General features: G+C 40.6%; 1 protein-coding gene across 7 annotated transcripts in view; it reads right to left on the minus strand.

The window, feature by feature from the left end:
- The window catches only part of AKAP9 (A-kinase anchoring protein 9), a 409648-nt gene that overhangs the window by 346015 nt on the left and 36747 nt on the right, over window positions 1-26886 (minus strand). For 5 of the 7 annotated variants that reach the window (XM_033931173.1, XM_033931176.1, XM_033931172.1 and 2 more), the window contains exons 4-7: window positions 26193-26246; window positions 25578-25745; window positions 17052-17207; window positions 12342-12494 (exon numbers count right to left, since the gene is read on the minus strand). In XM_033931173.1, the coding sequence (XP_033787064.1) occupies window positions 12342-12494; window positions 17052-17207; window positions 25578-25745; window positions 26193-26246 (531 nt within the window). The remainder of the gene's footprint in view (window positions 1-12341; window positions 12495-17051; window positions 17208-25577; window positions 25746-26192; window positions 26247-26886) is intronic. The other 2 variants (XM_033931171.1, XM_033931174.1) reach the window with 2 other exon arrangements.

A 26886-nucleotide genomic window follows, 5' to 3' on the forward strand; every position in this document is an offset into this window, starting at 1 on the left:
AACAGGACTTGACAAAATACTGCTTCTTCTTTACCCCCAACCAGAAGACCAGTGTGCTAAAATGCAAAATGTTTTCACTAAAAGGGCTTTTCTGTTTTTATATTTAACACTTAAATTCCATGCAAAATTTTAATATATGAGCTAGGAGCTCATTGTCTCCACAGCAAAATTTTACAGAAAACAACTAACCCGAAAAAGCACCTATTCATCATTTTATCTGGTAGGACACTTCATCCTCTTCCTTATGCATTCAAAGTTATCTGCAAAGCCAAAAAATTCAACCATGTAACTCCCCTCCTGATAAAAGCCCATTGGCTTCCCATTCAACACCATGTCACTATTAACTTTTAAAACAAGAAGCGCTGGACAGCCAGAATTTATTAATAAACTCTTGATACCTTACGCTTCATCGCATCTTCTTCATTCCTCAGACCAAAATCTATTAGCAATCCGATCTCTGAACCATATAAACACTAGAAGAAACACTATTTTCTCAGTAGTTGCCCCATCCCTCTGGAACTCGGCGCCAAATGCATTAAGAGAGATTACTAATCTTGACAAATTTAAATCTTTATTAAAGACATTCCTTTTTAAAGATGCTTTTCAAGTTTGAGTGTCCTTTTAAGGTTTTTTAAACTTTTATCTTTTACTAGTCCATTTGTATTGGACTTATTTGCTTTTGACCCCATCCTTTTGTTTTTCCTTTTGTATCTCACTTTCTTTTAACCAGTGTAGTCTTCCCCTCTTTCCATTCGTACCTGTTTGTCCAGTCGTGTACTCTATCTTTTGTTAAGTTATGTCAATTGTATTACTTGTTTTTACCCTATTTTAAATTGTACAACCACCTTGAAATAAATGATAAGGTGGTATATCAAATCAATAATAAACTTGAAACTTGATCTCATATATGAAGGTCAGGTAGGTTTCTAGAAAAAGTCATGTTTCAGTAGTTGGAACCTAAGAATAATGCCGGGCAGAGCTTTGGATTCTTGCCCAGAAATAGCTAAAAAGAAGAAGAAAAAACCAACAAATTTTTAGATTGAATCAGGTTGGACAGACTAGATGGACCATTTGGGTCTTTATCTGCCATCATCTACTATGTTACTATGTTAAAAGAAGAAAACCCCAAAATATCTTGTCATATATTTTGGCCAACAGGATGTGAATGTATTGAGAAAGTTCACTGCTAGCTAAACAACATTAAAAATATGAACACTGTTAATTCAATTGTTTATTATAGCAATTTGATACAGGAAGGAGGATGAAGAAAGTCAGAGAAACTGATCTAATAAAAATCAGTATGTATGTTCCCAATAAAAAGTTTTTACATACTCATCATTCAATTTCTTTTTCATGAAAAGAGTTTCTGATTCTTTACTATAAGGAAACAGGCCAGATTACTAGAAATCTTGAGATCAGATGACATTGTGATATTGAGCATTCTGAAAGCTGCCCTATCTCTGGTTGCAATCACCACACATGCCACTGATCCTGCCATAATTCCTGGTCAATTCTTACATAAATTTTAAAACTTGGTTAATTTTGATTAGACTTTCAGATTAACTAAATTGGGCAAAGTACAGTTAGGACAACATCTAAAGGGAAAAGAGAAGAAACAGCAGTTATAGCAGAAAAATATGACCCCAGTTAGATTGAATAAGTTAGATAATTCTAGATCTAATAGATGCTGGCACTGTCACCTAGAAATAGGAACATTAGATCATTTACTGTTTTATTGCCCTAAAATAATGATTTTTTGGAGATCAATTTGGGGACATATTAATAATATTTTAGATTCTGAGATTCCTTTAACTTATGAAATAGTAATTTATGGTACCATTTTGCATATCAAAGATCCTCTAGATAAACATAAAAGACGTCTCTTTTTAATTATGCTATACAGCTATACAACTGATTACAAGAAATTGGAAAAACTGGGATCTTCTCAACTTTACATTCTGGTGGACAAGTCTATGTTTAATCTATAAATAATGAACGCTATTCTGTTAGGAAATAATAAAAACTTTAAATTAATTTGGGGACCATTGACGTCCTTTGTAGAATCACTATAGTTATGTTTTTGTTGTTAAATAAAATGCACATACAGGGAGGGGGTGGGGATGGGAAGTATACAAGGTTTTTTATTGATTATTTTTATAGATGGAAATAGGGGGGGGAGAAGAGTGGTAAATTTTTGTGGTTCGATAAATAAGTCTGAATGGTTATATATATGTAATTTCTGTTTAAAATATATATAGTATATTTCTGAAGATATGGAAAATTTTATAGTTATTTCAATGATAAAGATTAGATTGGGTGTGGGGGGGAGGGTATTAATATTGTCACTCCTGCCCAGCTCCTGTTCACGGCAGCGAGCTGGAACACTGTGACTGTTCCTGTCCATACGTGTACCCTTTAACCAGGGTACCCTTCAGGCCTTCTTAGGTGTCTGCCTAAGGTATAATATCAGATTCCCTGACATTACCAAAAGAAAAACAAGCAAGGGAAAAGAAACTCACACACCTCAAAATCCAGTATAGTAGAATAATCAAACAAAGGTTTTATTATGGTTGCATTGAACAAAAGGAAAAATGCTTCAGCTTAGCAGACCTCAAAACAAGCACTCAAAACTATGAGACAAAACACAAGCTGTTCAAACAGAGCATAACTTTTAAAGAAATCCAGTGTCCAGGTTTTTGGGCGTGTCCCATCTTAACCTACAGTTCCACAGCCTCTGGACTTTGTTAGCACACCTATAAACAGTCCTGTTCACCAGAGCAATTTGGATTTAGAAACTTTCACTGAGCTGCTTCAGCTCCAGCAGCTGTGTCATTTCACAGGCATGAAACATTCAGAACAGAAACAAACTTTAACCCAAAAATGGTGCAACAAAAACCTGGCCAGCATGTCACCTGGTTTTCACAGCCTAACGTGGCTTATCACATACTGTAGTTCTGTAAAACGTATTCTCTTCTTTAGAACAGAATTCACAAGGTCCGTGCAGGCTCTCAGCACAGCTCCCTGCTGTGACTTGCAAGTAATTAATTATGCACAGCTGTGAGGAAGAACGATCTCAGCTCAGCTTGGCTGCTAGCAGAGAGAACAAAAAAAATGCCAACACATTTGCTAGCTTTACAACTAAAGCTTTCAAGCAGCAATTCACAGTTCCTTATCAGCAGGGAGAGAACTACAACTCCCCTACTATCACTGGCATAACTGGTAGCTTCACTACTGTGGACACAGGCAATACACATCCCCTTACTGCTTATCAATGTCCATGGACACCTCCTCCGGTCCTACCAGACTCTCCTGGATTTCTATGGGTTCCCCTGGGGTTCCTTCCTCACTCCCTGGGTCAGCAGTAAGCTCTTCTGTGTCCAATATTTGCCAGTCCTGGTTCAGCTCCTCAGCATTCCGTTGAGGAGGAGAGGGTTCTCCACCGAGCACACCCTGAAGCCTCCTCGGCTCCTCCTCAAGCCTAGCTGCTCTGTTTTAACCCCCCCTAATTCGCCCCTCCCTGCTGCAGAGTGAGAAGGGAGAGAAAACTCTCTGCAGCTGTGCCTGTCTCAGTCACAGCTTTCTGTGCTGAGACTGGCCTTCTGGGAGCTGTAGTTTCTTAGCTCCTGGGATAGTCCAAGTGAAGTCAGCTTTTCATATTCTGCAGGGCCAACCTGACCAGCTCTCCTGCCTCGGGGACTACCTACCTTCTTCACCACTGTGTCAAAGCTAGGGATAGCGCTAGATTTGTCACAATATGTATGAATCTTGTAAAGTGTAAATGTTTAATTTTGTTCTGTTTTCACTTATCGAATGTGTTGAAAATGAATAAAGAATTTAAAAAAAAAGAAAAATATGATGCATCCTCCTGCTGGGCAAAAATGGTAATTTCACCTGGAATAATATAAACCAGTCCCAGAACCTACGAATCTGTTATTAACCTCTCTTTATATTTACTTTGCTTTACTGTTGTTTATTCTTTCTTTTTTACCTAACTCATAAATATATTAAAAGTAAAAACTGAAAGGGTTGATTGGAAGCAGAGGCACTGGAGAAGTCGCAGGCACTGGAGAAGTCGCCTAAACCTGCAGTGTCATTCAAGAAGGGCCTCTATCAGCTTATTAGGGCATCTCTGCCACAGTTTACAGCCACAGGCGCGTGCCCAAAGGTCAGGTCCCATCACTTAGGAGCCCCTGAGAAGTGTGGGGTGTGGAACTCTGCTCCACTCTGATGTGAAGAAGAAAACTCTGGCACCAATAGTGGTCAATGGACGCATGGATAAGGTGACCATACGTCCCGTTTTGAATGGGACTGTCCCCTTTTTAGATCCCCTGTCCCGTTGACCCAACGCACAGCTTCGAGATGCCGAAATGTCCCGTTTTCTTGGATAGCATTCCGAAACTGTCCGTAGGGACAACGGGACAGGCGATTGCTTCCCCTCCCTCCAGCACCGAAGTCTGCCCCCCGCTGCTGCTGCCTACCGCCACTTCAAACATACCCCCCCGGGTTTGCTGCCGTAGCCGACCGTCGCAACTAAAGCAAAGTAAGGTCCAGGTGCTAGCCTACAAACCTTCTTCCCGACATCAATTCTGATGTCGGAGAGGAAGTTCCGGGACAGTTTAAAAGCTGCTCTATCTCATTTTTAAATGTTAGTGCCAGCAGCCTGGTTCCATCCCTGTTAAGGTAGAGTCCATCCTTTCGGAACAAGATCCCTCTTTCCCAGAAGGTTGCTCAGTTCCTAACAAATCTAAATCCCTCATTCCTGCACCATCGTCTCAACCACGCATTGAGACTTTGGAGCTCTGCCTGCTTCTTGGGTCCTGCACGTGGAACAGGGAGCACTTCTGAAAATACTGCTCTGGAAGTTCTGGAATATAACTTCCAGAACCTCCCTATCGCATTTCCCTATGCCATTGGTACCCACGTATACCAAGACAGCAGGTTCCTCCCCCGCACTGTCTAAAATCTTATCTAAGAAATGCATGAGGTCCACCACCTTCGCACCAGGCAGGCAGGTAACCAAGCGATCCTTATGTCCACCATCCACTCAGCTATCTATATGCCTAATGATTGAATCTTTCACTATAACGGCTGTCCTAATCCTTTCTTCTTGGGCAGAAGTCCCTGAAGACACATCCTTGGTGCAAGAGTTTCAAGTTTTTTTTAAATTTTGATAAAAGACCTATCACAAATTCTAAGCATTGTACATAAAAAAGGATGTAATTTAAAAACAAAACTTATATTTTTATATATATATATATATATATATATATATATATATATATATATATACACACATATACACCCTTCTCCCTTCGAATCCATGGTTTCAGTATCCGCAGATTCGGTTATTTGCTATTTTTTTTGAGGGGGGGAAGAAAAGAAAAGCTGCATACTTCCCGGACCTTACCTAGTGGTCTAGCGGGCTTTCAGGGGCAGGAGCGATCTTCCTATGCTCATGCCCCGTGCAGATCACTCATACAAAATGGCTGCCGTGAGTTCCCTCAGCCATTTTGTATGAATGATCTGGACGGGGCAGGAGCGTAGGAAGATCGCTCCTGCCTTGAAAGCCTTCTAGACCAGTGTTCTTCAACCACCGGTCCATGAACCAGTGCTGGTCCACAGAAATTTTCTACCGGTCCACAGGGCCAGCACATGCATCAGGCCCAAAATAGTGTTCTTCAACTGCCGGTCCACGATCGATGCGGCGTTATCTTCGAGCCAGCTCCCTCTTCCTAACTGATTCAGTGCACAAAGCCACAGGCAGTGGGCTCCTACGGGCATCCTGCGCCTGAACCGGAAGCCTTCTCTCTGACGTTGCAACGACAGAGGGAAGGCTTCCAGATGAGGCATGGGATGTGCAAGGTGCAATTAGTACTATTATGGGGCGGGGTCTGGGGTGGAGATTAGGTAGAGAGGGGCAGGGTCTGGCCCACGACTTAGCCCAGTGATCTTCAACCACCGGTCCACGGACCGAAGCTGGTCCACAGAATAATTCTTTCATTTCTGCCGGTCCATAGGTGTAAAAAGGTTGAAAAACACTGGTTCTAGACCACCAGGTAAGGTCCGGGAAGTCCAAGTTTTACCCTTTCCCAAGTTTGAATGCTAGTAGGTATTGAACTAAAAAAGAGAAAGACAATGATGTAATCTCCTAAAGACATGGGCAGGTGAGGAGAAGTAGACAGGAAACCCAATACTGCATTATACAATGCCTGCCCGCTAGGAGAGCCTTATGAATAAAGACCCTTTTGCCTCTACTAAACTGGAGCAAAAATTGCATCCTGTCTAAAAGAACTAACTGAGGCTATACTCTCACAGGGTAGGAAAGCAACTGAGTCAAAAAGTGAGCCACCGGTCCCCAAAATTTCCCAATTAACCCACACCCCCACAGAGCATGCCCTACCTTACATTTCCCACAAATTGCAGTATCAGGCGTAGATTTTATTAAAAAATACCATCGTGGCAGCTCAGACCAGATGTATTCCACATATTAACAAAGGTGGAAAGAAGAGGAAACGAGAGCTGGCATGGTTAAAAGGTGAAGTGAAAGAGGCTATTAGAGCCATAAAAAATATCCTTTAAAGAATGGAAAAAGGATCCGAAGGAAGAAAATAAGAAGAGACATAAATACTGGCAAGTTAGATGCAAAGCATTGATAAAGAAAGCTAAGAAAGAATATGAAGAGAAACTTGCAAAAGAGGCAAAAACTCATAACAATTTTTAGGTACATCAGAAGCAGAAAACCTGTGTGGAAATCTGTGGGACCGTTGGATGATCCAGAAGCAAAAGGGACACTCAGGGAGAATAAGGCCATAGCGGAGAGAATGAATGAACTCTTTGCTTCAGTCTTTACAGAAGACGTAAGAGATCTATCTGAACCGGAAATGGTTTTCAAGGGTGATAATGCAGTAGAACTGAAAGAAATCTCAATAAATCTGGAAGATGTACTAAACCAAATCAACAAGTTATAAAGTGATAAATCACCTGGACCAGATAGTATACATCCCAAGGTACTAAAAGAACTCAAACATGAAATTGCTGACCTGATGTTAGTGAGCTGTAGCCTGTCACTAAAATTGTCTGTAGTACTTGAAGATTGGAGGGTGGCCGATTTTTAAAAAGGGTTCCGGGGAGATCCGGGAAATTACAGACCAGTAAGCCTGACTTCAGTGACAAGCAAAATGGTGGAAACAATTACATAGACAAACATGATTTAATGAGACAGAGTCAGCATGGAATCAGCTGAGGGAGATCTTGCCTCGCCAATTTGCTTGACTTCTTTGAAGGTGTGAATAAACATGTGGATAAGGTGAGCTGGTTGATGTAGTATACCTTGATTTTTCAGAAAGCTTCCACCAAAGTTCCTCATGAAAGGTACCTGATATTCATTACTATTTAGATCACCATAAATCGGTTGCTCTTTTTTCCCTGGATCTTTCAGCGGCTTTTGATACTATAGATCACGCTATCCTAATCAATCGTCTAGAATCTATAGGTATCGGAGGACAGGTACTGGACTGGTTTAAATCTTTTCTCTCTAATCGACTCTCAACTGTTATAATGAAAGAAGATCATTCTACTTCTTACACCTTGCCTTTTGGTATACCCCAGGGCTCTATTCTGTCTCCACTCTTATTCAATATTTTTCTCTCACCTTTACTTACTATCTGTCAATCACTGGGCTTTACTTCATTCTCTTATGCTGATGACATTCAACTCCTTCACCCAATTGATCCAGAGAACGATAATGAAATTACAGAAATTAATACTAAACTTGATATAATAAAAAACTGGCTTTACAACAATAAACTTTCATTAAATATTAAAAAAACACAAACTATGTTATTTACATGGAAAAATGATATTACATCTATCTCACCATTTATGCTTGAAAACAATCCAATAGAATCTGTATCATCTATAAAAATTTTAGGTGTAATCATCGACACGAATCTATCCTTCCATGATCATATAAGTCAAACGGTAAAATCCTGTTTCTATAAATTACGCCTAATACGATCTATTTCATCTTTTCTAGAACCAAAATCTATTAACATTCTGGTCCACTCTATGATAATTTCCAAATTAGATTATTGTAATTCTTTACTGTATAACATATCTCAAAAAGAAAAGAAAAGACTCCAAATAATCCAAAATACTGCCATAAAACTTATACACAAAGGAAAAAAATACGATCACGTTACTCCTCTTCTTATCAAATCGCACTGGCTACCTATCAATCATCGGATAACATTTAAAATAGCTTTCTTAGTTTTCAAGGTACTATTGTTCAATACGCCATTATTCATATCTAGAATGATAACCCCTTATTGTACAACTCGACTCCTTTGATCTTCCCAGCAAGACTTATTATTGGTCCCTTCACTAAAAATTGTTGGAACAAGGAGAAATGATATGTTCTCTGTACTAGCTCCCCAACTCTGGAACACCCTGCCACTTTTTATCAGAAAGGAAAAAGATCTTATTTCCTTTAAAAAATTGTTGAAAACTTTTTTATTTAACGATGCTTTTAACGATTAATTTCCTTTCTTTTTTTTTTTTCTCCTTTATATTGTCTTTCCCTTCCATATGTCCATACCCTCTATTAAGAGAAATATTGTAACCACTTCCCTCCTTTCCTCCCTGTTATGTTTTGTTAATTTTTAGGTAAAGAGAAATCTTCTCTACTTTATTTGATTAATTAATAATTACTTGTGTTGATGTTTTGGATGTTTTGTAATATTAATATGATATTATGTTTTTTATAATCTGTATTTTATTGTACATCGCCTAGAAAGTCTTATATAGGCGATTAATCAAAATAAACCTGAACTTGAACTTGAACTTGATAAAATTAAAGAGTTATGGGACAGATGGCAAAGTTCAGTTGTGAATTAGGAATTGGTTATCAGATAGAAAACAGAGGGTAGGGTTAAATAATCATTTTGCTCAATAGAGGAGAGTAAACAGTGGAGTAATGCAGGGATCTTTACTGGGACAGGTGCTATTTAACTTATTTATAAATGATCTGAAAATTCGAATGACGGGTGAAGTGATTAAATTTTCAGATGACACTAAACTATTTAAAGTTTTGGGTTTTTTTAAAATTAAATCTTTATTAGTTATTGTAAGTATATTAAAAATGAATAAAGAATTTGAAAAAAAAAATAAATCTTTATTCATTTTAAAACATACACAAAGTGCATACAAAAATACAACAATTGGCACCAAATAACAGCATTTATTACTAGTAAATAATAATATAGACATCTTTCCACCCCCCCCCCCCACCTTCCCTCCCAACACGGATGTGTGTAAAACTCAATAAAATAAAAGGCTTGGACTATTAATTGGTGGATACAAAATTTGCTAATGGGCCCCAAATCTCATTGAAGTTTTTACCACAACCCTTTATTTCCAAATTCATACGTTTGTATCGATAACATAAGCATAGGGATCCCCACCAAAAGGTGTGATTCAATCTATCACAATTCTTCCATTTTTTGTGATCATTTGTATAGCAATCCCAGTCATTACAAGACGTAATCTATTCTTAGCTGCAGAAGTTAGAGACTTGGATTGTAATATAGTTCCAAAGAGATCCATATCGTATGATATAGGAATGGAAATACCCAATATCCTATTAATTGTAACCCATATTGACTTCCAGAAGCCTAATATCAAGGGGCAAAAGTACAACATGTGATCCAGCATCCCTATATCAAAATGACAATGCCAGCATCTATTAGACTTTGAACTATCTAATTTTTGCAATCGAACAGGGGTCCAAAAAATACTATATAACAGAAAGAACCAGGTTTGTCTCATAGATGCTGACGCAGTACATCTCATCCTTCAAGACCAAATATGTGGCCATTGAGAAAAAGAAATCTTCTGCTTTATCTCAATGCTCAAAATATCCCTTACGCTTGTTTTTGGTTTCTTATTCAAATATTCCAAAATTAATTTATACCACTTGGCTGCCTGATGCTCTAGCAAATCTGTCTGGAAACATAGACCCGGCAAGCTATATTGATTTTTTAAACTATTTAAAGTTGTTACTGAAATACTGCTCCGCTGCTGAAATCATCTCTGAATCACTCAAAAATTTTCACCCTTTCAAATTATTTTAAGGTTTGGAAACAGAAAATAAGTCAGATGGAGTAAGATCTGTTGAGTAGGATGGATGGTCTATGCGCTGAAATCCCCAATTGCATCAAAACATTCATCATTTTGCCAGCTTTGTGAGCAGATGCATTGTCTTGCAAAAAGAGAACTCCTTTCTGCAGTATCCTTCTCCTTTTTTCTATCAATGCCTCCTTTAATCAGCACAGCAGGTTACAGTAGTATTCTGCATTAAACTGTTGGCCCCTTGGAATATAGTCAGTCATTACAATACCTTCCTGATCCCAAATCACTGTGGCCATGACCTTTCCTGTTGACTTTTGGGTCTTGAATTTCCTTAGCCTTGGAGAACCTGAGTGCTGCCATTGCATGGTCTGTTTTGTCTCAGGACCAAAGTGATATAACCAAGTTTCATCAACAGTAACTAAAGATTGGCAGTAAAGAATGACACAGGGACAAATTTGTCCCCGCCCCCGCAGGAACTCAATTTCCCTGTCCTTACCCTATTCATGTAAACTCTACCTTAATAGCACAAGCCTTGAACACTTATGATTTTAAAGTGTTTGAGGCTTGTACAAATGAGGACGGAGCTTGCAGGAATGGGGCACAGGAAAATAACTCACGGGGACGGGAAAATGATTTCCCGTGAGATGGGGAAAAATTTGTCCCCATGTCATTCTCTAGTTGGAACCAGCTTGCTGAAAATGCTGCTAAATCAACTTGGGAGTGTCCACTTGACATAATTTCTCATCAGCATTCAGACTTTTGGGCGCAAACCCGCTAGACCACCAGGTAAGGCTTAGGGGGGGCTTACAGGGCTTAAAATAGCCTGAAAAATGAAAAAGTATTTTTTGTTTTAAAACCACGAATAATCGTATCCGTAGATACAGAAACCGCAAATACAGAGGGGGAAGTGTACTGCTTTTCTGTGATTACAATCAAAGTGGTTTATATATTAAATTAATGTACTTATTTTGTTCCTGGTGCAACAGAGGGTTAATTGATTTGCCCAGTCACAAGTAGCTGCAAAGGGATTCAAACCCAGCTCCCATGGCTCTCAGGCCACTGCACTAACCATTAAGCTACTCTTTCACAAAAACAATGGCTTCCAATAACTTGGCAAGCATTGAAACAGCAGTAATTGAAATGAATTGAATGGCAGTTCTATCTCAATTTTATCCTTTAGCTATAGAAGTCAACATAGCATCTCCTATTTTATCTGGAAACAAGACCTCTTATTTTGCCCTCCTATTTATAAATAAGGTAAGCCAGCATGAAACCTCCACGCTGGAAGGTTAACAAACAATAGATCTAGAATATATTGACTCGTTGAGAATTTCCTCAACCACCAAATGACATCCTCTGACTTGATGAAGTGAGACCAAATGCCATCTCAACCTTCAAAATTAGATCCAGGTTCTCTCTCTCTCAAATCCTTTATATGAAAGCAACAGAACAAAAGCACTAAGCTTAGGGCAGCTGAGATAGCAAGGTAAAATCATGTTTCCCCAACACACACATGAAACATGTGATGATTTTCAAAACAAATGTTTTTCCATGCCTACAAGTTGTGTCAGAATTTTTAGGCCCCCTTTTGTGAAGTCAATTTAGGCTTTCTTATTGCCAGCCACGGCGGTATTAGCTGCAACACTCATAGGAATTCTATGAGTGTCGGAGCTTTTAGCGCCGTGGCCAGCGATAAAAAATCCTAACATGGCTTCCTAAAAGGGGGGGTTAATTTGTCACAGTCATGTTAACAACTAATGTATACTGTACATATGGCAAAAACTATGGCAGCCTAGTGGCAGTCTTGCAATCAGTCAAACTAGGAAAACAGAAGGTCTAATTCAAACACCAGATTAAATGTACATCTCTCAAACCATAAAGATTTATATGCTGAAAAAGTGGAGTTGGGAAGCTTCTAATCCTCTTAAGTTTATTTTTGGTTCATAAATCACCACTACGTGCTTACTTAAGTATTATACTATTATCTTCAAAAGTCTACTGCTTATGCTACTGAGGTAGAGACAAGGCCCGATTACGAGTTCTCTTTAAAGGTCAGTTTAAACAACCTCTTGTTACTGGAACCAGAAGACTTATCAACCAGGAGTACTTTATTTTCCTAAATGTCATGTTTTTTAATTTAATGAAATATTTACACAACCACATCATACCCTTTCAAAGGTCCTAGTTTTCTCTTACAGAAATGCAGCTTGTACCTGATATTCTTCAATCTGTTTTTGATAGGTTTTTAGGTGGTGGTCTTGCTCATCTAGTTGTTGCTGGTATGTAAGGATTTGTTGTTTGGCGAGCAACAGGTCTGCAGCAGTACTGGTATGACTAGAATTCCTTAGTGTTTCACTTGCCTGTAACTTGAAAAGAATAAACTATCTAAGCATTAATTCAGTGAAAATAGGCTTTTAAAGCATTTGTCCCTATTATAACCTTTTTCAAAATGATAGCTGGTCATTAAATTCATGCATCAAAAATATATTTGAAATGTACTAAAAGAAAAAACCCTAATCAACCTAATCAAGCAATTATATACACTTCCCCCTCCGCATTCGCGGTGATAGGGGAACAGCAAGGCAGCGAATAAAGAAAAACCGCAAATAACTTTTCGTATGTTATTTGCGGTTTTTCTGTAAAAAACAAAACAAAAAAAGACACAAAACCGCGAATAACCTGACCTGTTCCAGTGAAGAAAGTGCAGCTGGGAGGATCGATTTTCTCTGTGCAACACCAGTAGCAGCAATTTTCTGTGACATAAATATGGACGTGGGGCCTTCAATCAAAAAAATGTGGACCGCGAAACCATGAATACGGAGGGGAAAGTGTAAGCTATTTAAAATAAAATAGTAGGAAACAACAACTACAGATAACTGGTTTACAAATAAATCAAAATGGAGTGGGGGTGGGGGTGGAATTCTCTTTATAGCTCATAAAGGCCAGTGACCAAGAAACCAGTAAAACAATTCGGGCTATATAATTGATAGCTTTCACAAAAAGGTAGGATTTGAACATCGATTTAACTTTTTAAAGAGATGTTTTAACCCTTAAATTTAGTGGAAAGTTGCTCCATGTTCTGGGAGCCATAACACTGAATGCTGATTTTCATATAGAATCTGACAATCCCATCCTAGTGTATAATGGAGCCGCAGAACTGATTTCAGTGGGAAGAATCAGGAACTACAAATACCACATTGCTCTGAGATAAAAATTACAAAGAAGGACTGAACAAAAAGTCCCCCTTCTGGAACTGAGTAATTTGATAGCTATGGTTTTCTCTTTATTTTCAAGAGGTAAAATATAGAAAAAAGCTAAGAATGAAGATTGGAGGAGGAGTCTGTAGAAAGACAGCAAATGTAACCGGACGGGTGGGGGGGGGGGGCTAGGGCAGGGGCCTATAAATACAGAGTTGCTTTGGGCTTAATATAGTATTAATCCAGCCCTATTACTTGGAGGTACAATGGACCTCTGAATCTCTATGACTGGGCACTGAGTTTGACACCATAGCACTTGTAATGCTAAGACGGTGATGCAGAAATTAGCACTGGGCTGATCTATAACAATGGTGTTCAAGCCAGTCCTCAGGGACAACCTGGCAAGTCAAGTTTTCAGGATATCCACAATGAGTATATATAAGAAAGAGTTGCATGACCTGCTTTCTTAGTATGCAAATCTCTCTCATGCTTATTCACTGTAGATATCCTGTAAACCTGACTAGCCAGGTGGTTCTAGAGGACTGGGTTGAAACCCCCCTCCCCTCACATACACACCGATCTAGAAGATGTCCTATAGTAAGGGTATTTGAAGTGTCACAAATCTAGGAAACAATTTAGAACAAATTACACACTTTATAATATCATCAAATCCTAGGTAATACAGGAACTCTTTACAATTGATAGCTTGAATATAATAGAAAAATGACTATTAGGGGAACTTCTGGTGACGTCACTAAGAAGCATGGTCAGGTAGCTGCTGAGCTCCAGCTCAATCCTTGCTATTTTGGTGTCATAGGTGTCCTTGATTGCGGATTTAGTACTGAGAAGTGCGGAAGCCTATTATGCAACATCTCCACTTGAAGGCAGGTAAAAACTTGTCACTAGATCTAATCTAATCTAATCTTTAGCCTTATATACCGGGTCATTCCCCTGAGGGACTGAAACCGGTTAACAAAACTTAACTTAAGGATACATTAATGAATAATAAGACGACAGGAAAAGTCAGTAAATGTCAGCATTCAGTCCTCAACTAGAAAATTCTTAATAGATATGTCATCATTTAGTTATTAGTTAGAAATTTCTTAAACAAATACATTTTCAGGGTTTTTGCAAAACCTTTGCATTTCGAGCCCGCAATTCCTCGGTTGTCAAGATGGTAATGGCGAATCTCCGGCGAATCAGAGAGTGATTGTAACTCAGGATGGGGAACCAGGTTCAATTTGGCAAGTAAAGAAGATCTCAAGTTTTGGATGATAGACCTGCAGTCCTCACTATCTGCTATGAAATGCAGACTCAGAACCGATATAGAAGGGCTTCACCAGAAAACAGATGGCATGGGTCAATGACTCAATGATTTTGAAGAAAGAGTTACAACCCATGCATGCTGGAGTTATCTGGTGAGAAACTGCTGCTCAAAATTGAGGATGGGGAGAATAGAGCAAGAAGAAATAACATAAGAGTGAGAGGAGTAACCAAGAATGCTGCAGAGTGTGATAATGACCATATTAATGCAGAATTTATGCCATCAGTTCCTTCAAGCTGCAGACCCGGAGACAGATTTACAACCTATTGAATTTGAGCAGGTCCACAGAGCGCTTGGCCTGCTGCGGTCTGAGAAGCCTCAGGACCTAATTGTTTAGGGGGTTTTTGCACTTCCCGATAAAGGAAAACATTCTTCAGGCAGCTAGGAAGGTTGGCCATATCTCTATGGAAGAAACAAACCTGGAATCGTTCGCAGACATTTCATCTATAACAGTCCAGCACAGTCAGGAGTGCTGGGAAGTTACACGCTGCCTAAGGGACCATGATATTCACTACAAATGGCACTATCCCTTTGAACTCTCATTTGAAGTAGAAAAAAGGTGCATCACGTATCATCAGTAAAAGAGGAACAAAAGCTAGTTGAGTGAGCTAAACTTTGGGAAAGAGAATGATGGGAGACAGTGTAGAGATCCCTGGGTGCTCTTTCAAATGCTGGCATTGGGTGGACCAGAAACAGCATTTACAACGTCATCTGGAAGTACAGGCAGAAACACTGGATTGTCCGGCATGAGATTTTGTGGCAGAAGAAAGTATGACTTCACTGTAGACCGAGATTCTTCAGTGGCATCAGGCCACTGAACATGGTATTTGTTCTCAAGTGTGTAGTTGATCCTAGAAGTGTGGTTTTGGAATTATAAATATGCAACTGATAGTAGAATTGTGTACTTTTGCAGAGTTTGAAGACTTTGGAGCTACACGGGTGAAGGCTGTGACTTAAATAGCTGATGCCATCTGAACCACAGTCCATTTTGTTAGTGACCTTTGTATGCAGGGAGGAGGGTATTTGGGAGGGGGAGGGTTGGGTTTAGTTGGGGATACTTGAGGGTATATTCTACGAGAGAGTGTAGTGGGATTGTGAATGTTTGGTATGAGTCACTCCATGATGGGACTGTGTGTTCTGAGGTATTATCTGATCTACTATTGGGATGAGTGAAGTAGGCGTTGGTTCATCTGGTGCTGATCAGTAGGCAGAGAATTGTTATGAGATACCAATTCATTTTGGCTGGTTCATTGTAGAAGGTTGGGTGAATGTTGTAGAAGTGTTTGAGTGAATTCACAGTCCAAGATTAGTGCCATATAGCAGGTAAGTTTGGTTAGATACTGTAATTGTCTCTGAGTTGGCACATTCTCATAGGTTGGTTCATTAAAGTCTATATCTGTAATTAATTGCTTTAATTGTGTCTGAGTGGGTGCTGCAAGTGACATCAGTTGGAAAAGACACTTGGAGAGATGTTGATCTGGGAAGGTTAGGGGTTACCCTGGGGAAGGGGGAGTGGCTGAAGGGAATCTGAAGGTGGGTTGCAAGGTCTCCTTTGTACGGAAGGTGGATGTGGTGGAAAAGTTGCCTTGAGTTGGTAAAATAGCTACACAATAGTGAATTGTGGGTTGGTTTCCATGCATAGAATAAGAATGAGGTGAGGTAATGGGAGGAGACTGAATTAGGGAATTTTTGATTTTCTAGAAGGTACAATTGCTGAAACAATTATTTTTTTTTTTTTTGGGGGGGGGTAAGTGCCTTTCTTGCTATGTGGATAAGTTGGTTTCTATGTATAGGGTAAGAGTGAGCTTGTGATAGTAGGTGAGATACTGATAAGGGACTAAATTAGTGAAGATTTTCTTTAGTTAGGATCAGCTAGAGGCTAGAAAGTAATGAGTAGTAGTATAAATGTAATGTGAGCTTAGGGCTAGATGGGATGAGGGGTAGGATAGGAGGGCCTAGGCCGTGGCATCTATAGATGTGTACAGCTGAAGCTGTGGAGACTATCTATAAAGTCAGTTCAAACAGAAGATTTGGAGTTTGTGTCAGCTGCTTTAAGAAACAGGTGTAGTCAGTGGGTTTTTGGCTTTAGGGGAGACAGTCTGAATTTGGGTGGAAGGCTTTTCAATTGTTTCCCAATCAGGCATATAGCAGGAATATGGACCTGGCTACAGCATAGATGTGTACAGCTGAAGCTAAATACAATAACGTCATTGCCAGATTCCAAACTCTATTTAAGAACATAAGAAGTTGCTTCCACCGGGATCAGACCAGAGGTCCATCGCACCCAGCGGTCCGCACCCGCAATTTTTTAAGATTCATTAGGCCTTTTTGATCATCTCTGAACTCCAGCTAGAAGAATGATTTTCCCTGAACTACAAGAACTTGCTTAGAATTAAACTTACATGCTGAAATTGAATCTTCAGTTTTTGGCTTTGTTCTGTCAATTCCAGAAACTCCCTCATAATTTCATCCTTTTCTTTCTGAGCTTGCTGGAGGTTAGCAGTGAGCTGTGTTATAATGCCATCTCTCTGTTTGATGGCAGCTTCAAATTCTTGGAGCTATATGAGAGAAAACCAAGAATTGAAATACAGCATTAGAAAAATGATAGTACATAGAAACATGATGGCAGATAAAGGTCAAATGGCCCATCCAGGCTACTCATCCACAATAACCATTATTTCTTCCTCTCTCTAAGAGATCCCACATGCCTATCCCATGCTTTGTTGAATTTAGACAGTTTTTGTCTCCACCACCTCTTCCAGGAGACTATTCCACAAATTTACTATGCATAAAAACTATACAGTAGAGAATGACATGGAGAAAAAATGTGTCCCCGTCACCGCCCCATCCCCGTGACCACCGTTCTTGTCCCTGCCCTATCCCCGCGACCACTGTCCGCACAGCATCCATACAAGCCTCAGTACTGCAATATTTAGCTCAGGGGTGTCCAACTGTGGCCCCGTGAAGTATTTTGTGCGGCCCTGGTCGAGAGCAATGCAGTGTTTTCCTCTGCTGCCCCAAGTGTTTACCGTCTTGCTGCAGCATTTGCGCGGCCCCAGAAACATTTTATTGGGCCAATGCAGCCCAGGGAGGCCAAAAGGTTGGACACCCCTGATTTAGCTTATTCCTTCCTTATAAATCAAAGTTCTGGCTGCTGAGCTAGAGAAAGAGATGTTCAGCTGGCAGGGCTTTGTTTATAAATTTTTATCAACACAACTAATATACTACTTTATCCTAAAGCAAAAAATAAAATAAATAAATAGAAATTTTTTTTCCTACCTTTGTTGTCTAGTTTCTGCTTTCCTCATCTTCTCATTAAATTCCTTTCATCCACGATCTGTCTTCTCTCTGCGTCTTCCATTTGCTCTGTTACCATGTCTCTCTCTTCACCCCCCCCCCCAATTGGTCTGGCACCCATCTTCTTCCCTCCGCTCCCCCCCATAGTCTGGCTTCTCTGTCTTCTTCCCTTCCAGCGTCTTCTCCCCACTCTGTCTTCCCCATTTCCCTTCAGTGTCTTCTCTCCACTCTGTCTTCCCCATTTCCCTTCAGCGTCTTCTCCCCACTCTCTGTTCCCTATTTCCTTTCAGCGTCTGTTCCTCTCCACCCCTCTTCAGCGTCTGTTCCTTTTTTTTCCACCACCACCCTTCCCTCTCACCACCTCACTGCCCTTCAGCACCCCTCAGGCAGCCTGAGAATCTCCCTCCCTCCCTCCCCCTTACTTTTGCAGCACATTAGTTTCCAAAGTAACTTGCTCAAGCCGGCTGAGCTTGCCTGCAGTCGCGTGCGTCTGTTGGCAGAAGCTTTTCCTCTGACACAATCGAAAGTTTAGTTTAGAAAGAAGAAGGAAGTGCAACCAGAAACTCATGAAATCACAAGATAAAAATGGTAAGAAAAATGATTTTATTTTCAGTTTAGTGATCAAAATGTGTCCGTTTTGAGAATTTATATCTGCTGGTGTTGTATCTGGTGTTGTATCTGCTGGTGTTGTAGTCTATATTTCGCACTATTGCCCCCTTTTACTAAACCGCAATAGTGGTTTTTAGCGCAGGGAGTCTATGAGCGTCAAGAGCAGCACAGCAAAAGCTCCCTGCGCTAAAAACCGCTATCGCAATTTAGTAAAAGAGGAGAGGGTATATTTGTCTATTTTTGTATAGTTGTTCCTGAGGTGACATTGCATAAAGTCATCTGCTTTGACCTCTTTGAAAACCCGTGGAATATAAATAATAATTAACATTTTCTCTGCGTACAGTGTGCTTTGTGTTTTTTAAAATTTTATTGTTGGTAGATCATTTTGACTTGGTCATTTTAAAAAGTAGCTCACAAGCCAAAAAAGTGTGGGCACCCCTGCTGTACTATCTTGAAGAAAGATTTGAAAAATGGATTAGTCCAATAAATTGTATTTTCTTATTGCTCATTATTTGTTTTTATTTCTATTTGTTAATTTGTAAAGTGGTGATTGTTATGTAGCAGTTTTTTTTCAAATTTACATCTACTGTCTTTATATTTTGCACAGTATTGGAGGATGTGTCACTGTTTCTGTGGTGTTGCATTGTATGCAGAGTCTGATTTCTTGGTTCAGTTTAATTTTTGTCTACATAATTCTATTTTTAGTTTGTGGTTATTCCATACTGGGCGAGGGTGTATCTGTCTATGTATATGAAAAGGACATGGCTTTCTGTCAGCATCGACTGTACAGGATCAATTGATTGTCCAGGATCTGGCTTGTTTAGTTTTACAATGCGTGTGTTGGTGTTGTAGTGCTCATTGCAGTGTTTAAGATGCTGCCTTTTCCTAGGTGCACCCTTGTTGTGTGACTCAAAGATTATTACTAAAAATATCTTTTTTATATAGAGGACGGGGTTGTTAAAAAATTATCAGCACTGGCTGTCATATATACTAGGAGATTATGATAATATGAGGAGAATGGTAAAAAAAGAAACTTAAAGGCGCAAAAAATATACATCAGGCATGGATGTTATTTAAAATTCCATCCTGGAAGCCCAGACTAGATATATTTCATGTATTAAAAAAGGAGGAAGGAAGACCAAATGGCAACCAGCGTGGTTAACAAGTGAGGTAAAGGAAGTAGAGCTATTTATTTATTTAATTTTCTATACTGTTCTCCCAGGGGAGCTCAGAATGGTTTACATGCATTTATTCAGGTACTCAAGCAGTTTTCCCTCTCTGTCCTGGCGGGCTCACAATCTAACTAACGTAGCTAGGGAAATGGGGGAATTAAGTGACTTGCCCAGGGTCACAAGGAGCAGCGTGGGTTTGAACCCACAACCTCAGGGTGCTGAGGCTGTAGCTTTAACCAATGCGCAACACTCAGACTGAAAATAAATTGTAAACAACACAAGGAATGTCAAATCAAATGCAAGGTGCTAATAAGAACGGTGAACAGAGATCTTGAAAAGATTGCGCTGGAAGCAAAACACACACTAAAAACGTTTTTTTAGGTATATTAAAAGTAGAGAATGACACGGGGAGCGATCCCCGCAGCGAACCGCTGCGTGGCTGCGGTTTGGCTGCGGGTTATGGTGACCTCATTAGCAAATCCTTTCACCGACCGCAAAAACGGTGAATAGATTTGTCCCCGCAGGCCAATGTCCCCCCCTCTAGGAACCGCAATTTACCTGTGTTTTCACCGTGCTCCTCATTTGTCAGATCAACCCTTCCTGCCAATAGAACCCGCCCCCCCCCCCCCGACGATCGCCCTCACTGGTAGGAGGGTGCCCAACCCCTCCTGCCGGCACCCCCAACGGCCCCCTATATCGCCAATAGGAGGGTGCCCAACCCCTCCTGCCGGTCCCTCCCCCAACAAACCCCGCCATCCCGAAACACCACCCTTAGTCTTACTTTCCAAGTTGGACCGGACAGCTCCTCGCTCGTCTGGCCAGCAGGCCTGCCTCCGTCCACATGAGGCGGGCCCGCCCCTCCCCTCCCCTGCCTAACCCACAGGATCCTAGGGCCTGATTGGCCCAAGCACCTAAGGCCCCTCCTATAGCGGGAGTGGCTTTAGGTGCCTAGACCAATCAGGCCCTAGGATCCTGTGGGTTGGGCAGGGTAGGGGCGGGCCCGCCTCATTTGGACAGAGGCAAGCCTGCTGGCCATACGTGTGAGGAGCCGTCCGGTCCAACTTGGAAAGTAAGACTAAGGGGGTTCCGGGGTGGGAGGGTTCGTTGGGGGGGGTCCAGCAGGAGGGGTTGGGTACCCTCCTGCCGGCGATCTTAGGGGAGGCCATTGGGAGGACCGGCAGGAGGGGTTGGGTACCCTTCTGCTGCGATTGTCGGGAGGGCCGTTGGGGGGGTCTACAGGAGGGGTTGGGTGCCCTCCTGCCGTGATCGCTGGGGGGAGGGGAGACTTGCAGCCGTAGCCGCGGTCACTATGCTAATCACGGCAGGGAGATCTTTGCCGCGATTAGGTACAGCGGCCGCGTCTACTTACCATATAGGCTAACATTGTAAGCATTTAAAGTACATGTCGTGTTTGTTTTTGCATTGCTAGCCCCAGGGGTGGTGGAAGATTAGTGATTGAAAAACTGTATGAAAAATAACTATTTTAAATTTAGTGATCAAAATGTGTCAGTTTTGAGAATTTATATTAATTAATTTTTTCTCTGCGTGTTTTGTTTTTGTATAGTTATTAACTAATATTTAACTAAGTTTTAAAGTTTTAAAGAATGTTTCCTTTATACGTAAATAAAGAAAAGTGAATGGGATTGCAGTGGCGGTGACGGGGCGGTGAATGGGGTGGCAGTGGCGGTGACGGGGCGGTGAAGAGGATGGTGAGACGGGGACGGGGCGGTGACGGGGATGGTGAGACGGGGACGGGGCGGTGACGGGGATGGTGAGATGGGGACGGGGCGGTGACGGGGACCAATTTTTTCACCGTGTCATTCTCTAATTAAAAGCAAGAAGCTGGGAAGAGAATCGGTTGGACCACTAGATGGCTGAGGGATAAAAGGGGATCTCAGGCAAGACAAGGCCATAGAGGAAAGATTAAATGAATTCTTTGCCTCGGTCTTCACCGAGGAAGATGTGGGGGAGTTACCACTGTCAGAAATTGTATTCAGTTCTGATGAATCAGATGTCAAAAAGCTAACTGCAAACTTGAATGTCTGAGAGCATCCTTGAAGAGAGGCTTCCTATAGTAGCCAATCGTTGAGATAGGGAAAAGATGGCTTGGCATGAAAATTGCTGCCATCAGAACACTGCTCTGATGAAGCCTTCTGGAGGAGGTCAGGCTGAAGGGCAGAACTGTGTATTAAAATTGTTGGTGGTTCATCTGCCAATGTAGTTGTAGGTCCCAAAGGTCCGGTGAATAGGTCAGGTGATGGTGTCGATGTGTGGTCTGCATTGACTGACTCAATGCTGTAGAGCCTATAGTATGTACCAGTACTACAGGCTCAACAGCCGGTACCATTGGTGCAGCAGGTTGTCTTGGAATGGTCAACCTCGATGAGGATGAACACCGTGAAGGAGAGACAACCTGTGAAGCAAGGGAGTGGTGGCTTCATTGTTTGGTCTGCAGTAAGTGGTCTGTGACTCTTGTTGGGAAGCGGATGGTGTCTTAGCTGACTTTCCTGATGCCGAAATGTCCTACGATGCCGATGCTAATGTTGATGCTTTCGACGTCAAAGGCTGCAAAGACCTGGCACCGTTGTGCTGAAGAACTGTTCTTGACAGAAAATAAGGGCAAGGACGAAAGAAACTATTTTTTAAAGAAGTAAATTAAAGAGGTGTTAGAGAAGAAAGTCACCAACCTTTGAAAAAAAATCAGCAACAAAAGAACGTAACTACCGCTGCACAAGCCGTCACCACGGACGGATGAGGTCTTTGATGGAAAAGTTCTCTTACTTTTTTCTTTTTATTTAGAAAACTCTTAAAAAATAAAACCGAATTACTAAACTCAAAAGAAAAAACAGAATAGAAAATAAAAGATGCAAACTTCTTCGCTCTGCGGAAAACAAAGAACTGGGGGACTTGGACTGGCATCAGGCAGGAAGGCACTCGCGCATGCATGGTGCAGGCAGTCGTAAAGTTTTTCAATTTAAAGTGACAGTTCACTTGTCAAACTGTCCGTACCAGGCTCTGTAGATAACATCACCCATATGTGAGAATATGCTGCCTGCTTGTCCTAGGATAACATGGCTTCAGACCTAGGCACAGCACTGAATCCCTGTTTTTTGAACTAACATCTAAAGTAAGATATCAACTCAGTAAAGGCAAACAGTGTTTGATGCAGCAAACCACTCTCTCCTACTTCTCAAATTAAATAAACTTGGAGTACAGAGTGTAGTACTGCAATGGTTTTCACAATTCCTGAAAACTAGAACTTACAAAGTCTGGCAATATGACAAGAGAGTCCAAAAATGGAAGGCCAACTGTGGAATCCTACAACCCTCACCAATATCTCCTGCACTATTTAACATCTATTTAAGAGCACTGAGGAATAACCTTCCTTTGACCCAGGATCTTCTCTTATGCAGATGATATCAACATTCTCTGCAAAGCCAAAAAATCTTTCAAATAGCACCATAACATACATGAAAAATACCATTGAAGACCTAAGTGCTTGGACGATGAGACACTTCCTCAAACTGAACAAATCTAAAACAAGAATATTATGGTCCAGAGACTACAACTCGCTACTGAGCACAGAGCTAGAACTGTCCACAGGTGAGAGTTTAAAAATGGAGAATACCTCCAAAGTCTTGGGAATCACACTATACTCAAACTTAACCTTCAACACATACATTACCACGCTAGTGAAAAAATTCTTCTTTAAGATGAGACAATTGTGGACAATAAGACCAGTCCTGACTGAAACTAGCTTCAGGGCAGTAGCATAATCTGCCCTAATACCTGGACTATTGCACTCAGTATAAATGTGGCATCACAAAAAAGGAATGCAAGATGCTCAAACTACTAAAAAAAACACAGCTACAAGAATTCTCAAAAGGAACCAATACGAGAGAGCAAATCCACTATTAGAGCAACTACACTGGCTGCCGATGAAAAGAATCATCCAGTTCAAGATAGCCTGCATGGTTCACAAAGCGATCTTTGCAAAGAACTCAGAGGGACAAACTTCTGACATTAAAGTCCCACATTCCTTCTTCAGCTCACATATTATGCAATGCTACAAACTATTCTTCCCATCTCCTCAACAAGTACGGTGAAAGATGTTCGAAACTACATTCAAATACCAGAGACCTCTCAATTGGAACAAACTGGCAATACACCTAAGACAACCCATCAACTACCTTGAATTCTAGAAGAAACTAGACATTCCCTCTTTTCACTATAGTCACTTTCTTACCCTTGACCAGTTCCTCCTAAACCAATGCTCCTCATAATAATGTAACTTAAGAACTTAATCTAAATCTTATTATAAACACATAGATTCCTTTCAGAAAATTGCAGTGTATAAGACACTGTATTGTATTGTAAAGAGTCATGGATTTGATATACTGCCCTTCTGTGGTATAACCAAAGCAGTTTAGTGGGTTCACAATCTAAGTTTTGTATCTGGGGCAATGGAGGGTTAGATAACTTCCCCAGGTTCTCAGCTCACTACACTTACCATTAGGCCAGGAGTGCCCACACTTTTTTGGCTTGCGAGCTACTTTTAAAATGACTAAGTCAAAATGATCTACCAACAATAAAATTTTTAAAAACACAAAGCACACTGTACACAGAGAAAATGTTAATTATAATTTATATTCAGGGTTTTTTTTCCAAAGAGGTCAAGGCAGATGATTTTAAAACATGCAATGTCACCTCAGTAACAACTATACAAAAATAGACAAATATACCCCCTCCCCTTTTACTAAACCGCGATAGCAGTTTTTAGCGCAGGGAGCTGTGCTGAATGCCCCGCGCTGCTCCCCACGCTCATAGGCTCCCTGCACTAAAAACCGCTATTGCAGTTTAGTAAAAGGGGGACATAGAGCAAAATATAGACAGCAGATATAAATTCTCAAAACGGATACATTTTGATCACTAAATTGAAAATAAAATAATTTTTCCTACCTTTGTTGTCTGGTGATTTCATGAGTCTCTGGTTGCACTTCCTTCTGACTGCATCCAATATTTCTTTCTTTGTTCCTCCTGCATGCTTCATATCCTCCAGACCTCATTCCATTCCCCAACCAACATCTCTTTCTGTCCCTCCATGAGTCCAACTTTTTCTTCCTCTCTCCGTGCCCCTTCTTTGTATCTGTCTTTCTCCCTGCCCCCTTTCTTTCTGTCTTTTCTTTCTCTCTCCCTGCCCCCCTTTCTTTCTGTCTTTTCTGTCTCTCTCGCTGCCCCCCTTTCTTTCTGTCTCTCTCCCTGCCCCCATCTTTCTGTCTCTCTCCCTGCCCCCCTTTCTTTCTGTCTTCCTGCCCCCCAAGCCACCGCCACCGATTTCTCCCTGCTTCACTGACACCGTAAAAGCCAGGCCTCCCCACCCCCCGTACGTCAATTCTGTCATCAGAGAGGAAGTTCCGGGCCAGCCAAGTAGTGATTGACTGGCCCAGAACTTCCTCTCTGATGTCAGAATTGATGTCGGGGGAGGGGGAGGCTTGTGGACTCGGCCCAGGCCTGGCTTTTGTGGTGTCGAGGAAGCAGGGAGAATGCAAAGGCAACGCAAGTCTATTGTGGAGCCTGGGATGGGCTCGCATTGCCCTTGCGATCTACTGGTCGATCGCGATCGACCTTTTGGGCACCCCTGCATTAGGCTATTCATCCACTCCAAAAGAAAGGACTCATTCTATATTTATGCTTAGATTCTGTCTATATGGTAGCAGGTACAGATCAAAAGATTGAATTAAAAAATATATTTTTAATGTATGAACAGCCTTGTACTCTTCCTACCAATTACTCATAATCATATTTGTCCAGCCCAAAACAAAGAGCAAAGGCAACACAAAATAATTATACCTGTTGCAGTCCCTCTGTGCCATAAACTGCCCTAATTTCTTCCAGCTCTCTGTTAAGCTCTTCAATTTCTTGTTTCCCAACCAATTCGTCCTCCATCACTTCTAGCCGTGTCTGAGAGTTCTGCATTTCATGTTCTGAATAACTCTCTGGCACTCCAAATTCTTCTTCCTAAATCAATTGAAGTTAATTAACAATCAGAACTTGCAGCTTTACAAAAGACTGGAATACTGAATTCTGTATAAAGCAGCACTTTACAACATTCAAATATCATGCAGCATCTAGCAGCTTATTTCCTTGGCAACCAGTTTTGTTGTTAGTATAATTGCAACGCAAGAGCAACTTATACACTTCTAAACAAGTATCATATTACCTCCAACAGAAGTCTAGTTTTTCTTTCTTTTTTAAAATATTTTGCAATTTGTTGATATGATCATAATCTACAGTATTTTTATTAATTAACATGCAAACTATGCATCAGGCATCCTATACAGCATGCAGTTAATCCATTAGTTAGTATGCTGGTATTGCTGGTAATTTATGGCACCGTTGCAATGTCAAAAAGTCTAATGTGTTAAAAAAAGCAAAGTTAGTATTAACTTTGTTGAAATACTCTACCCGCAATAAGTTTGTAGGCATTTTTGTTCTCGTCTCAAAACTGCAACCATTTACCTGTACAGAAATAATTTCTACATATAGTACAATCTGCTTAATTTTTTCAGTCTGTTTTGAAAGATTACACAGGACAAGTATATAGGATCTCTAAGGGAGAAGAAGGGATAGTAGATGGTCATGGATGGACAACTGGATAGGCCATATGGTTTTTATCTGCCTTCATTTTTCTCTGTTGGTCATTATACTTCTTTTTTAAGTCTAGAATTGATCTCTTATTGCCTTATAATGATATATGAAAGTGCATTTGAAATACAAATGCACATGTGCATAAACAGTAATTTTCAATTAATAAAGAAATGGATGTTTTTCCAATATGCTTTTTTTAAATGGTCATACTTTTGTAATATGAGAATTTTAAAAATGTTGCGCCTAAACAAGCTGATTATGGACAGTTATAATAATAATAATAATTTTATTCTTATATACCGCCAAAGCCATATAAGTTTGAGGCGGTTTACAGCAAGAGGCGCTGGACAATCAGCGAAGAGGTTATAATTAAAGTCAGCAATACAATCTTACATAATAAAGAATATGAAAGCTAAAAGGTTCATAGGGTTACAGGATTGAATAAGAAGTGGTGAGTAGATTCTTAGTTAACAAATCGATTGAATAGACTTGAACAGCACCAGTGTTCAGT

Source organism: Geotrypetes seraphini, chromosome 2 (genome assembly GCF_902459505.1).
Source record: "Geotrypetes seraphini chromosome 2, aGeoSer1.1, whole genome shotgun sequence".
Lineage (NCBI taxonomy): Eukaryota > Metazoa > Chordata > Amphibia > Gymnophiona > Dermophiidae > Geotrypetes > Geotrypetes seraphini.